The 11377-nt window shown below is 44.6% G+C and overlaps 1 protein-coding gene across 1 annotated transcript; it reads right to left on the bottom strand.

Moving 5' to 3' along the window:
- Nucleotides 1-7654: 7654 nt before the first annotated feature.
- On the bottom strand, nucleotides 7655-8978 carry LOC123148737 (probable xyloglucan endotransglucosylase/hydrolase protein 23). Its single transcript, XM_044568227.1, has 3 exons — nucleotides 8592-8978; nucleotides 8304-8497; nucleotides 7655-8238 (listed from the first exon to the last, which is right to left on the bottom strand). Exons 1-3 carry the CDS (start codon nucleotides 8841-8843, stop codon nucleotides 7824-7826), a joined length of 861 nt encoding a protein of 286 aa, XP_044424162.1. The 5' UTR covers nucleotides 8844-8978; the 3' UTR covers nucleotides 7655-7823.
- Nucleotides 8979-11377: the final 2399 nt, after the last annotated feature.

Below are 11377 nucleotides of genomic sequence, written 5' to 3'. Positions count from 1 at the left end.
TCAAGAAGAAGACTGACGCTGACGGTAATGTTACTGTCTACAAAGCTCGACTTGTCGCAAAAGGTTTTCGGCAAGTTCAAGGGATTGACTATGATGAGACCTTCTCACCCGTAGCGATGCTTAAGTCTGTCCAAATCATGTTAGCAATTGCCGCATTTTATGATTATGAAATTTGGCAAATGGATGTCAAAACTGCATTCCTGAATGGATTTCTGCAAGAAGAGTTGTATATGATGCAGCCGGAAGGTTTTGTCGATCCAAAGGGAGCTAACAAAGTGTGCAAGCTCCAGCGATCCATTTATGGACTGGTGCAAGCCTCTCGGAGTTGGAATAAACGCTTTGATAGTGTGATCAAAGCATTTGGTTTTATACAGACTTTTGGAGAAGCCTGTATTTACAAGAAAGTGAGTGGGAGCTCTGTAGCATTTCTGATATTATATGTAGATGACATATTACTAATCGGAAATGATATAGAATTTCTGAATAGCATAAAGGGATACTTGAATAAAAGTTTTTCGATGAAAGACCTCGGTGAAGCTGCCTACATATTGGGCATCAAGATCTATAGAGACAGATCGAGACGCTTAATTGGACTTTCACAAAGCACATACCTTGACAAAGTTTTGAAAAAGTTCAAAATGGATCAAGCAAAGAAAGGATTCTTGCCTGTGTTACAAGGTGTGAAATTGAGTAAGACTCAAAGTCCGACCAATGCAGAAGATAGAGAGAAAATGAAAGATGTTCCCTATGCTTCAGCCATAGGCTCTATCATGTATGCAATGTTGTGTACCAGACCTGATGTGTGTCTTGCTATAAGTCTAGCAGGGAGGTACCAAAGTAATACAGGAGTGGATCACTGGACAGCGGTCAAGAACATCCTGAAATACCTGAAAAGGACTAAGGATATGTTTCTCATATATGGAGGTGACAAAGAGCTCATCGTAAATGGTTACGTTGATGCAAGCTTTGACACTGATCCGGACGATTCTAAATCGCAAACCGGATACGTGTTTACATTAAACGGTGGAGCTGTCAGTTGGTGCAGTTCTAAACAAAGCGTTGTGGCGGGATCTACATGTGAAGCGGAGTACATAGCTGCTTCGGAAGCAGCAAACGAAGGAGTCTGGATGAAGGAGTTCATATCCGATCTAGGTGTCATACCTAGTGCATCGGGTCCAATGAAAATCTTTTGTGATAATACTGGTGCAATTGCCTTGGCAAAGGAATCCAGATTTCACAAGAGAACCAAGCACATCAAGAGACGCTTCAACTCCATCCGGGATCTAGTCCAGGTGGGAGACATAGAGATTTGCAAGATACATACGGATCTGAATGTTGCAGACCCGTTGACTAAGCCTCTTCCACGAGCAAAACATGATCAGCACCAAAGCTCCATGGGTGTTAGAATCATTACTGTGTAATCTAGATTATTGACTCTAGTGCAAGTGGGAGACTAAAGGAAATATGCCCTAGAGGCAATAATAAAGTTATTATTTATTTCCTTATTTCATGATAAATGTTTATTATTCATGCTAGAACTGTATTAACCGGAAACATAATACATGTGTGAATACATAGACAAACAAAGTGTCACTAGTATGCCTCTACTTGACTAGCTCGTTAATCGAAGATGGTTATGTTTCCTAACCATAGACATGTGTTGTCATTTGATTAATGGGATCACATCATTAGGAGAATGATGTGATTGACATGACCCATTCCATTAGCTTAGCACCCGATCGTTTAGTATGTTGCTATTGCTTTCTTCATGACTTATACATGTTCCTATGACTATGAGATTATGCAACTCCCGTTTACCGGAGGAACACTTTGTGTGCTACCAAACGTCACAACTTAAGTGGGTGATTATAAAGGAGCTCTACAGGTGTCTCCAAAGATGAATGTTGGGTTGGCGTATTTCGAGATTAGGATTTGTCACTCCGATTGTCGGAGAGGTATCTCTGGGCCCTCTCGGTAATACACATCACATAAGCCTTGCAAGCATTACAACTAATGAGTTAGTTGCGAGATGATGTATTACGAAACGAGTAAAGAGACTTGCCGGTAACGAGATTGAACTAGGTATTGAGATACCGACGATCGAATCTCGGGCAAGTAACATACCGATGACAAAGGGAACAACGTATGTTGTTATGCGGTCTGACCGATAAAGATCTTCGTAGAATATGTAGGAGCCAATATGAGCATCCAGGTTCCGCTATTGGTTATTAACCGGAGACGTGTCTCGGTCATGTCTACATTGTTCTCGAACCCGTAGGGTCCGCACGCTTAAGGTTTCGATGACAGTTATATTATGAGTTTATGAGTTTTGATGTACCGAATTTAGTTCGGAGTCCCGGATGTGATCACAGACATGACGAGGAGTCTCGAAATGGTCGAGACATAAAGATTGATATATTGGACGGCTATATTCGGACACCGGAAGTGTTCCGGGTGATTTCGGAGAAAACCGGAGAGCCGGAGGGTTACCGGAACCCCCCCGGGAGAAGCAATGGGCCATATGGGCCTTAGTTGAGAGAGAGAGGGGCATCCAAAGGTGGGCCGCGCGCCTCCTCCCCCTGGTCCGAATTGGACTAGGAGAGGGGGGGCGGCGCCCCCCTTTCCTTCTCCCTCCCCACTTCTTTCCCCCTCCTAGTAGGAGTCCTACTCCTACTAGGAGGAGGACTCCTCCTTGGCGCGCCATAGCGGCCAGTCGGCCTCCTCCCCTTGATCCTTTATATACGGGGGCAGGGGGCACCCCTAGATACACAAGTTGATCCACGTGATCATATTCTTAGCCGTGTGCGGTGCCCCCTTCCACCATAATCCTCGATAATATTATAGCGGTGCTTAGGCGAAGCCCTATGACGGTAGTACATCAAGATTGTCACCACGCCGTCGTGCTGATGGAACTCTTCCCCGACACTTTGCTGGATCGGAGTCCGGGGACCATCATCGAGCTGAACGTGTGCTAGAACTCGGAGGTGCTGTAGTTTCGGTGCTTGATCGGTCGGGCCGTAAAGACGTACGACTACATCAACCGCGTTGTGCTAACGCTTCCGCTGTCGGTCTACAAGGGTACGTAGATCACACTCTCCCCTCTCGTTGCTATGCATCACCATGATCTTGCGTGTGCGTAGGAAATTTTTGAAATTACTACGTTCCCCAACACTAGGAACAACCATGCCATGCAAGTGTGCAAGTGTACTAGGGAACAATAATGAAGTTTCCTAGGAAAAAAGAGGAACAATAGTGGAGCAGTGTAGTTTAATTGTGATTCGTTCTTGCAAAATTGGTGCTCTGCTTCTTCAATACAAATTGCCCGCTTTTGTGTAAGTTGGTCAATTGATGCGTGAAATTCTTTATGGTATCAAAACTACTATCTCCGTCTAGGTTTATTAAGGCATCTCCAAGGGAGACCCTTAAAACTCCGGTATATGTTCGGGTTGTGGTCTTCGGACCATTTGTGGCAACTTTTGACATCCAATGGAGAGCCCCATCGGTCTGTGATGTAATCCGTACGTTCCGTTTTCCTGCAAAACCAACACAAACATGAGGGAGCTATACCGGTGACCGGACATCCACTTGATCAACAAAAGGCCACCACGTGGCCTCCTTCCTTTTCTCTCCCCGCACATGCATGGTCGCCTCTTCTCTCTCCCCCCTACCAACCGAACAAATAAGGATTAATTTGTGAAAATGGTTGGATGGCTCTCTCCTGCATCATGTCCGTGCACCACGTCCGAACATAAAACGGACATATACCGAAGCTATTTGCCGGTCTCCCTTGGAGATGCCCTTAGGCCCCATAATATTTTGAGCCAGACTTTGACCGTCCATATGACTATTAAAATATAAAATATATATTAACAAAAGGTTCACATATATATTTGTATTTGAAAGAGCTTTTTGACAATATAATTTTGATGATATATTGTTTACATTTTATTAGTCAAATTTGTTGGTCAAACTTTAGCGCAAAATGAGAGAGGGGTCCTATAAACCCGGACAAAGGAAGTAATGACTTGTTGACATAATTAGTATTTTCTAATTAATTTTATCTTGACAAACTTCATGGAAGTAGTGTTATAAATATCATGTAAAGTAAACTAGTCATGCGAGTGCGAGTTCATACGAAAGCTAGAACCACCATATCTATTAACTTCACATGTACTCTTTGCAGCATCATTATCCAAACATGGTTCAAACGGAGAAGTATTGAACGAAGATGAGCAATCATACTAAGACAGTTACAAAAAATCTTATCTTCCTTCAAACGGTGCATGTTTACAAAGTGTGTGGTTCTGGAGGCATGCGCTTCCATAAAATCATGCAGGTAGTGGCTGAAAGGACGCCTATTGGTTTAGGGGTCTTTTGAAACAAAGGAATTAATTTAGACCAAAGTGAAAGATTGTACCGTATATTAATTTGGATCTGAAATTTTTAGGGGTAGTAGATATATGTGTTGTGAGCATTCTTAATTTTTTGGGGATTTTCTGAAACATTGAAGCTTGATTTTTTTGGAGCATCTAAGTGATGGTCACCATATATTTCCCAACTGTAGAGCTGCAAGACTGCAACCTCCGGCTGGACAAGGCACAGGCCCTTGAGATCATCCTCTGGCTGGACATGGCATAAGAGGAGAGGCCCCTTAGCTCCGGTGAGCGTGACCTTAGGAGAGAGCTTAAAAGGAAGGCCATGGCCTTGGCTATTCTGGAAAGAGCCCAAAAGAGATAGTCCTCGCGAATCACCTTGCTCAAAGAGGGAGATGCTAACACTCGTTTCTTTCACCTCTGAATCAACTATCGAAGAAGAAAGAATTTTATCCACCGCCTCAAACATAACAATGGATGGGTCAAAAATCATGATGACAAGAAAGATATTGTGCAATCTCACTTTGCTAAAGCTATCGGTAAAGCCCCCCCCCCCCCCCCCCCCCCGCGCGCTGCAAGGACTTCAATTGGTCTTGCATCCCCGTTCAACTTGCGACCTCTCAGATTTAGATGCCCTGTTCATAGAGGAGGAGGTTCGCGGTGCAATCTATGACCTCCCTAACGATAAGGCCCCGGGTCTGGATGGCTTCACTGGGGCTTTCTTCAAGGAATGCTGGGACATTGTCAAACCTTAAATTATGCAAGTGATCAACAATTTCTCTGCCCTTCGCGTCTCCAACCTTCATTGGTTCAACTCCGCTAACATTGCTCGCATTCCCAAAAAAGATGGGGCAGAGGACATATCAGACTTTAGGCCCATAAGTCTTATTCATACTGTTGCAAAGATCATTGCTAAGATGATGGCCACCCGCCTTGCTCTTCACATGCCCAACCTCGTTTCCAATACTCAAAATTGCTTTTATCAAGAAACGAAGTATCCATGATAACTTTATGTATGTCCACAACTTGGCTCGACGGTTGCACCGTAGCAAAACATCGTCCTTGCTCTTCAAGCTTGACATCAAGAAAGCCTTCGACTCTGTGAGATGGGATTATTTGATGGACTTGCTTCGTCACCACCAGTTTCCGAGCCGGTTTCGAGATTGGGTCTCCTCCATCCTATCCACGGCCTCATCTAGAGTTTTGCTAAATGGTGTTGCTGGCGATCCAATTAAGCATGGTTGCGGTCTTCAACAAGGGGATCCTCTCTCCCCTCTTCTCTTTGTCCTCACTATTGATCCGCTCCACCACATCCTCGCCAAGGCTACCAAGCAAAGCTTGTTGCATCCTCTTCGTGGTCGGCCCATCCGTGCATCCTTGTATGCGGATGATGCTGCTATCTTTGTGGCGCCTATCAAGGATGATATTCACTACTTGGCTTCAACTTTGAGCTCCTTTGGGGAGGTTACTGGCCTGGTCACCAACTGCGCCAAAAGCCTTGTGGTGCCCATTCGTTGTGGCAACATCGACCTTGACAACATTCTACAGGCCTTCCCCGCAGTTCGTACTACTTTCCCCATGTGATATCTTGGTCTTCCGTTGTCGGTCACAAGACTAAAGCGCATCCACTTTCAGTATTTGGAGGACAAGGTGGCAGGCAAGCTTCCGCCTTGGTCGGCGATGCATGTGGCTACGCCAGGGCGCATTATTTTGGTCAAGGCCGTGCTTACTGCCATTGCCATTTACCACCTCACGCCTCTAGATCTTCCAGTTGAAGTGATGAAGAAGATCGATAGCCTGCGACGTGCCTACCTTTGGGCGGGCTGGGGATAAGGTGACCGACGGAAAATGTAAGGTTAATTGGGATCTCGTCTGCAAGCCCAAGATTTATGGTGGATTGGGAGTGCTCAACCTCCAAAAATTTGCAACCGCCCTGCGCTTGCGTTGGCTCTGGCACGAATGGGATGAACCACCTAAGACTTGGTCTGGCTCTGGAACACCTTGCACTAGCAATGATAAAGATCTCTTCGCGGCTGCTACACGGGTGTGCATTGGAGATGGAAACAAAGCTAAGTTTTGGGAATCTCCATGGTTAGACGGCCTCCGGCCTAAAGATATTGCGCCAAAGATTTTTGAGCTATCAAAAAAGAAAATGTGCTTGGTCAGGAAAGCTCTTGACAACAACCTTTGGGTCCGCCAAATTGACACTCGGCATTGGCTAACTTTGGACCATATTCAACAATTTGCAACACTTTGGGAGATGCTTGCGGATGTAAACCTCAACCAGGGTAGCCAAGACGCAATATCTTGGAAGTTCACCAACAGTGGCGAGTACTCCGCCTCCTCGGCTTACATGGTGCAGTTTGTTGGTCTTTCATTTTGCCCAATGAATTCTACAATCTGGAAGATGTGGGCTCCTTCAAAGTGCAATTTTTTTGCTTGGTTGATCTTCCAAAATCGTGTTTGGACAGCCGATCGTTTGGTGCGCCGAGGTTGGCCAAACTGTAATTTGTGCCCTCTCTGCAAGCAAGTGCAATAATCTGCTGCTCACCTCCTATTCCAATGTAGGTTCACTGTCCGGATTTGGACTAAAATTTGCACTTGCCTTGGCATTCTTGACTCCTCACCAATGATTTGGCGTCATGAAGACTCAGTTAAAGATTGGTGGCTTAAGGCGGTTAGTGGGGGAGGGGACCACAGGAAGGCCACCGCCTCCTTGATGATGCTTGTCTCATGAGAAATTTAGAAGGAGCGCAACGCAAGAATTTTTCAGAATGTCTCCGCTCCGACCGCTATTGTTATCGCGAAAATCAAAGAGGAGGCTTACCTTTGGACTTTGACAGGAGCGAAGCAGCTTAGTATTGTTATGTCGCGAGAGTAGACCTTTTCGTTTTTGCCGCCCCGCGGCTTATGTCTAAACCTTCTTCTTAATCAATGAAAATGCAAGTCTTTTGCCTTGTTTAAGAAAAAACAAGACTGCAACCTGATCAATTTCGAACGTACACGCATTTCACCATCGGCGAGTGTGGCAGTGCAGACGACGTACGTAGGGTTTGCAGCTGCAGCTGGCTGGGACCTGACGGATCATTACGAAGGGAGGCCATTGTCCTTTCCTCTGTCGCGCTTCGTGTCGCCTTGCGGTCAGCGGCCGTGCGCCCATGCCCTGCACTGGACGAAGCAGAATAAATGATTCTGCTTGTGCCAATCCATTCGTGGATAAGGTCTTTTCATCGGACAATCACCCCGATCGTGAACGAAAATATAGCAGAGAGCAGCATACAGGTGATGAACGTACGAGGAGGCAATATATTACACACGAAATGATCGTGATCACGATTACAACAACTGGGAGTAAATGACAGAGACGAATTACACTTATTGACATCGGTTTATACAGGCCTCATCTTCCCTATCTCCGACCGTCTTCCTCCGGCGATCGACAGGCATGGATTACATGGAGCACTCGGCAGGGACGCCCTGGGCGAAGCGCTTGGGGTCGGTGCAGTAGTTGTAGATCATGTAGTTGCTCTGCACCCACCGCATCCGCTGCTGCCGCGTCAGGTCCAGCTCCTGGTTGTACCACTCGCCAGCCGCGCCGGTGCCAGGGGCGACCTCCGTGCCGACGCTGGCGCCGCAGTGCGGCTTGCCGCCCGCGGTCACCACGCACGCGTCGGCCTTGAAGCCGCGGTACGAGGCGGAGAACGGGGCATGGGACCAGTCCGTCTTGACGCGGCCGCCCTGCGTGGCCCAGTCGTCGGCGTTCCAGAGGCTGGAGTAGAGGCGCATCGGCTGGTTCTTGGGGAATGCGATGCCCTTTCCCTCCAGGTTCCTGAAGTCTCTGATCGGCATGTCGTCCACCATGAAGCTGCATTTACAACTAAATCAGTCACTGAACTTCTTGTTGGTGGTAATGGCGATTAATAAACTTACATGATGTGCTTGGGGTTCCAGAGGATGGAGTAGGTGTGGAAGTCGTTGGTGGGATCGAACCAAAGGCGGAACTGCTGCTCCCGTTGGCCCTGCCCCTGCGTGAACACGTTGGTGTGCAGCGTGTACGGCTCGCCGGTGACGTTGCCCAGGAACTCGAAGTCGATCTCGTCGTGCGTCGGCCCCTGCGACGACAGCTGCACATTCATACACGCCAAACCGAACGAAGTTAGGCAACCGTGTCATCCGATCAAGACCGAAAAGCAGAGGAAAGAATGAATGCCGGCGTACGTAGTAGGCCGTGACGGTGCCGGCGGAGTTGCCGGGGACGAGCTTGAGCTGCATGTCGATCTTGCCGTAGAGGTACTCGTGCTTGGACTGGAACCCGGAGCCGGAGACCTTATCGAGCCCCAGCGTGAGGAGCTGGCCGTTGTCGAGGATCTTGCCGCGCCCGTCACCCCAGGTGACGTCGAACTCCTTGTCGAAGCTCGCCGCCGCCAGGGCACAAGAGGCGAGCAGGATGGCCAGCACCGACACCGCCATGCGTTGCGGGCTCGATGCTCCCAAAAGTAAGCTCACCCAACTAGAGCTAGCTAGGAAGAACAAGTGCTAGAAGATGAAGATGAGGAGAAAGCTTGATGGAAGCTTGTGTTGTGTGAGTGGAATGAGCAGGACGTGAGGGCGTTTATATAGTGGTTTGGAGATAAGCGTGGCGTGCCGGATGGATGGATGGTTCGGCGAATCGGAGAGGAGTTCGCCAGCTCGGGTGTATTTGCGTGTGAGTTGGCGCCAGAGGAGAGGAGACAGGGCAGGACGGTACTGTGGCGAGTGAGTAGCGAACAATTTTCTGATGGAAAATGAGACGCCTGACTGCCCCGACATGGCCACGCCAGAGGCTCTCACCTACAGCAAGACGACGTTAAGCATCGATCGAGACGTATAGCAGATTTCAGGAGGCAAGGCAACAGCTTTTGATTTTATTATATGATTATTTGAGATGATTTTGTGCTTTGTACCCAAATGGCAGTACAAAACATACATGATGCATGAACAAGAATTAGTCAGGGATGGATGGACGACCTATTATTTGCGACAATCTTTTTCATCTCGAAGCGTGTGATGATTCCTGGTATGTTAGATAGGTTGAGACAACACAAAATGGATAGAACTCTCTCATGTCTCAGAGCTATCGTTGCTATTATTTGGGATTGGCAATCGATGCCCTTTGCAAAGATGTGAAGCATGAACTAAAACTAATGCAGCAACAATGGTCCAAAATTATGTGTACAAAGAGAAAAAAAATTAAATTGAACTTAATATGACGCAATCATTAACAAAGATGTGAAGGATGAACTATATTCTTTTTCCTCGTAGCATCCAACACATATACAACCCATAAGATGCTAAATTATTTTTTATGAATTCTTAAAGTTTGCCATCTTTTCAAACAAAAAAACTCTCTAACTTCGCCATATGCCAATTACAAAATTCCAAAGTTGCGTTGATTGTTTTAGAGAATTCTTTTCCTAAATTTGCCATATTTTTTAAATAACAAACTTATTTAATTTGCCATGTGTAAATTTTATTTCTCGTTAGCATGGAAATTTTATAATGTTGATCATGGTTATTTTATTCTTTTCTATCATGGCAATTTTATGTTATGACAAAGAAAATGTAAAATATGACCATTTTATTATTAAGAGCGCATCAATTTTATTTTTAATGTCATTGAAATTTAATTATTTCCATAATGGGCACTTTTTTCTTTGTCTTTTATAAAAAAATCAATTTTTGCATCATTATAATTGAATAAACTAAAAACGTGGTTGCCATGGCAACAGAGTTTTTTTGTCCTGGCAAATTAATTATACAACCACGACAAAGTTAAAATACATTTGTGTAATGTCATGGTAAGTCATGGTAAAAAAATTACATAGTGGTAAATTACTTGAACATACCGTGGCAATTTTGTGGAACATACCATGAAAAGTTCTTTTCATAATTTTATTATTTGAATATTTTTGCAATGGTGAATTATTTTTAACTTTTTTTGGCATGCTAAAATTGCCATGTGTTCATTAGATACAAAATTTGCCATGGCAAACTTCATTTATAAGTTTTTCCACGGTATGTTCAAATAAATTTGGTAAAACAAACATGTGACCTTGCGATGGATTATTCATATTTGCCATGTTTCTACAGGATATTTTTCATTAAATTTTGCCATGCAACTACTGTTTTTAGGACATGAAAATTATCTTATTTTTTGACATGTAGTGCGAACCTTTTTTAAATGTTGCCGTGTTTCCTAGAGGTGGAAATTTGTTGTCTATAAGATTGATATTTTTTAATCCTGTCTATTTTACCTACATCATGGCAAAACCTTTCTTTTTTATATCGCTCATTTTTGTTCGCGGGAGGGGCTTTCTCGTAGCGAACCATTCGTTTGCTCTAGTCCCCTCTATTGGTATTGCCTTCTCTTTTTTAGGTCAGGTCATGCCCATTGTTGAATCTTTATGGTGCGGGGGAGACTAGTATAGAATCTCACATTAGGTGAGATCAATTTTTTTTCATATTGTGACATTTTGAAAAATTCTGAAATTATTTAACAACATACTTGAGGGTATATCTACAACTCAGAAAAAAAAATCATCTCAAGACTTGATGTACATTTAGAAATTCAAAAAGGAAAAATTCGAATGTGAATAGTGCTTGACTTAGGAATGTGAATAGCGGTTGCTTTGGGTGAATGTTAATTTGACACTATTCACTAATTTGATACTATTCACATCTAATTTTGTCTTTTTTGTTTCTATTACTATAGGTCGAATTAGAAGTTGTAACTTTTTAAGGTTGTATGAAACATTGATGTGTGTCTGTAATTTTTTGCTATGAAACATTGATCTCACCTAATGTGAGATCCTATACTATTCTTCCCCGTGTGGTGCTTAAAACATAACATAACTGGACGATCATATCAGCTTTCAGATAAAATGAGACAGAGATTTCGCAATATAAGGACATCTCCAACGCTGACCCCATCCACATACATCCGACCCTAATTTTTTTATAGGTCT

This window comes from Triticum aestivum, chromosome 7A (assembly GCF_018294505.1).
Source record: "Triticum aestivum cultivar Chinese Spring chromosome 7A, IWGSC CS RefSeq v2.1, whole genome shotgun sequence".
NCBI lineage: Eukaryota > Viridiplantae > Streptophyta > Magnoliopsida > Poales > Poaceae > Triticum > Triticum aestivum.
Note: the sequence above shows the minus strand (reverse complement) of the source record. Positions and strands in the feature narration are given on the sequence as shown.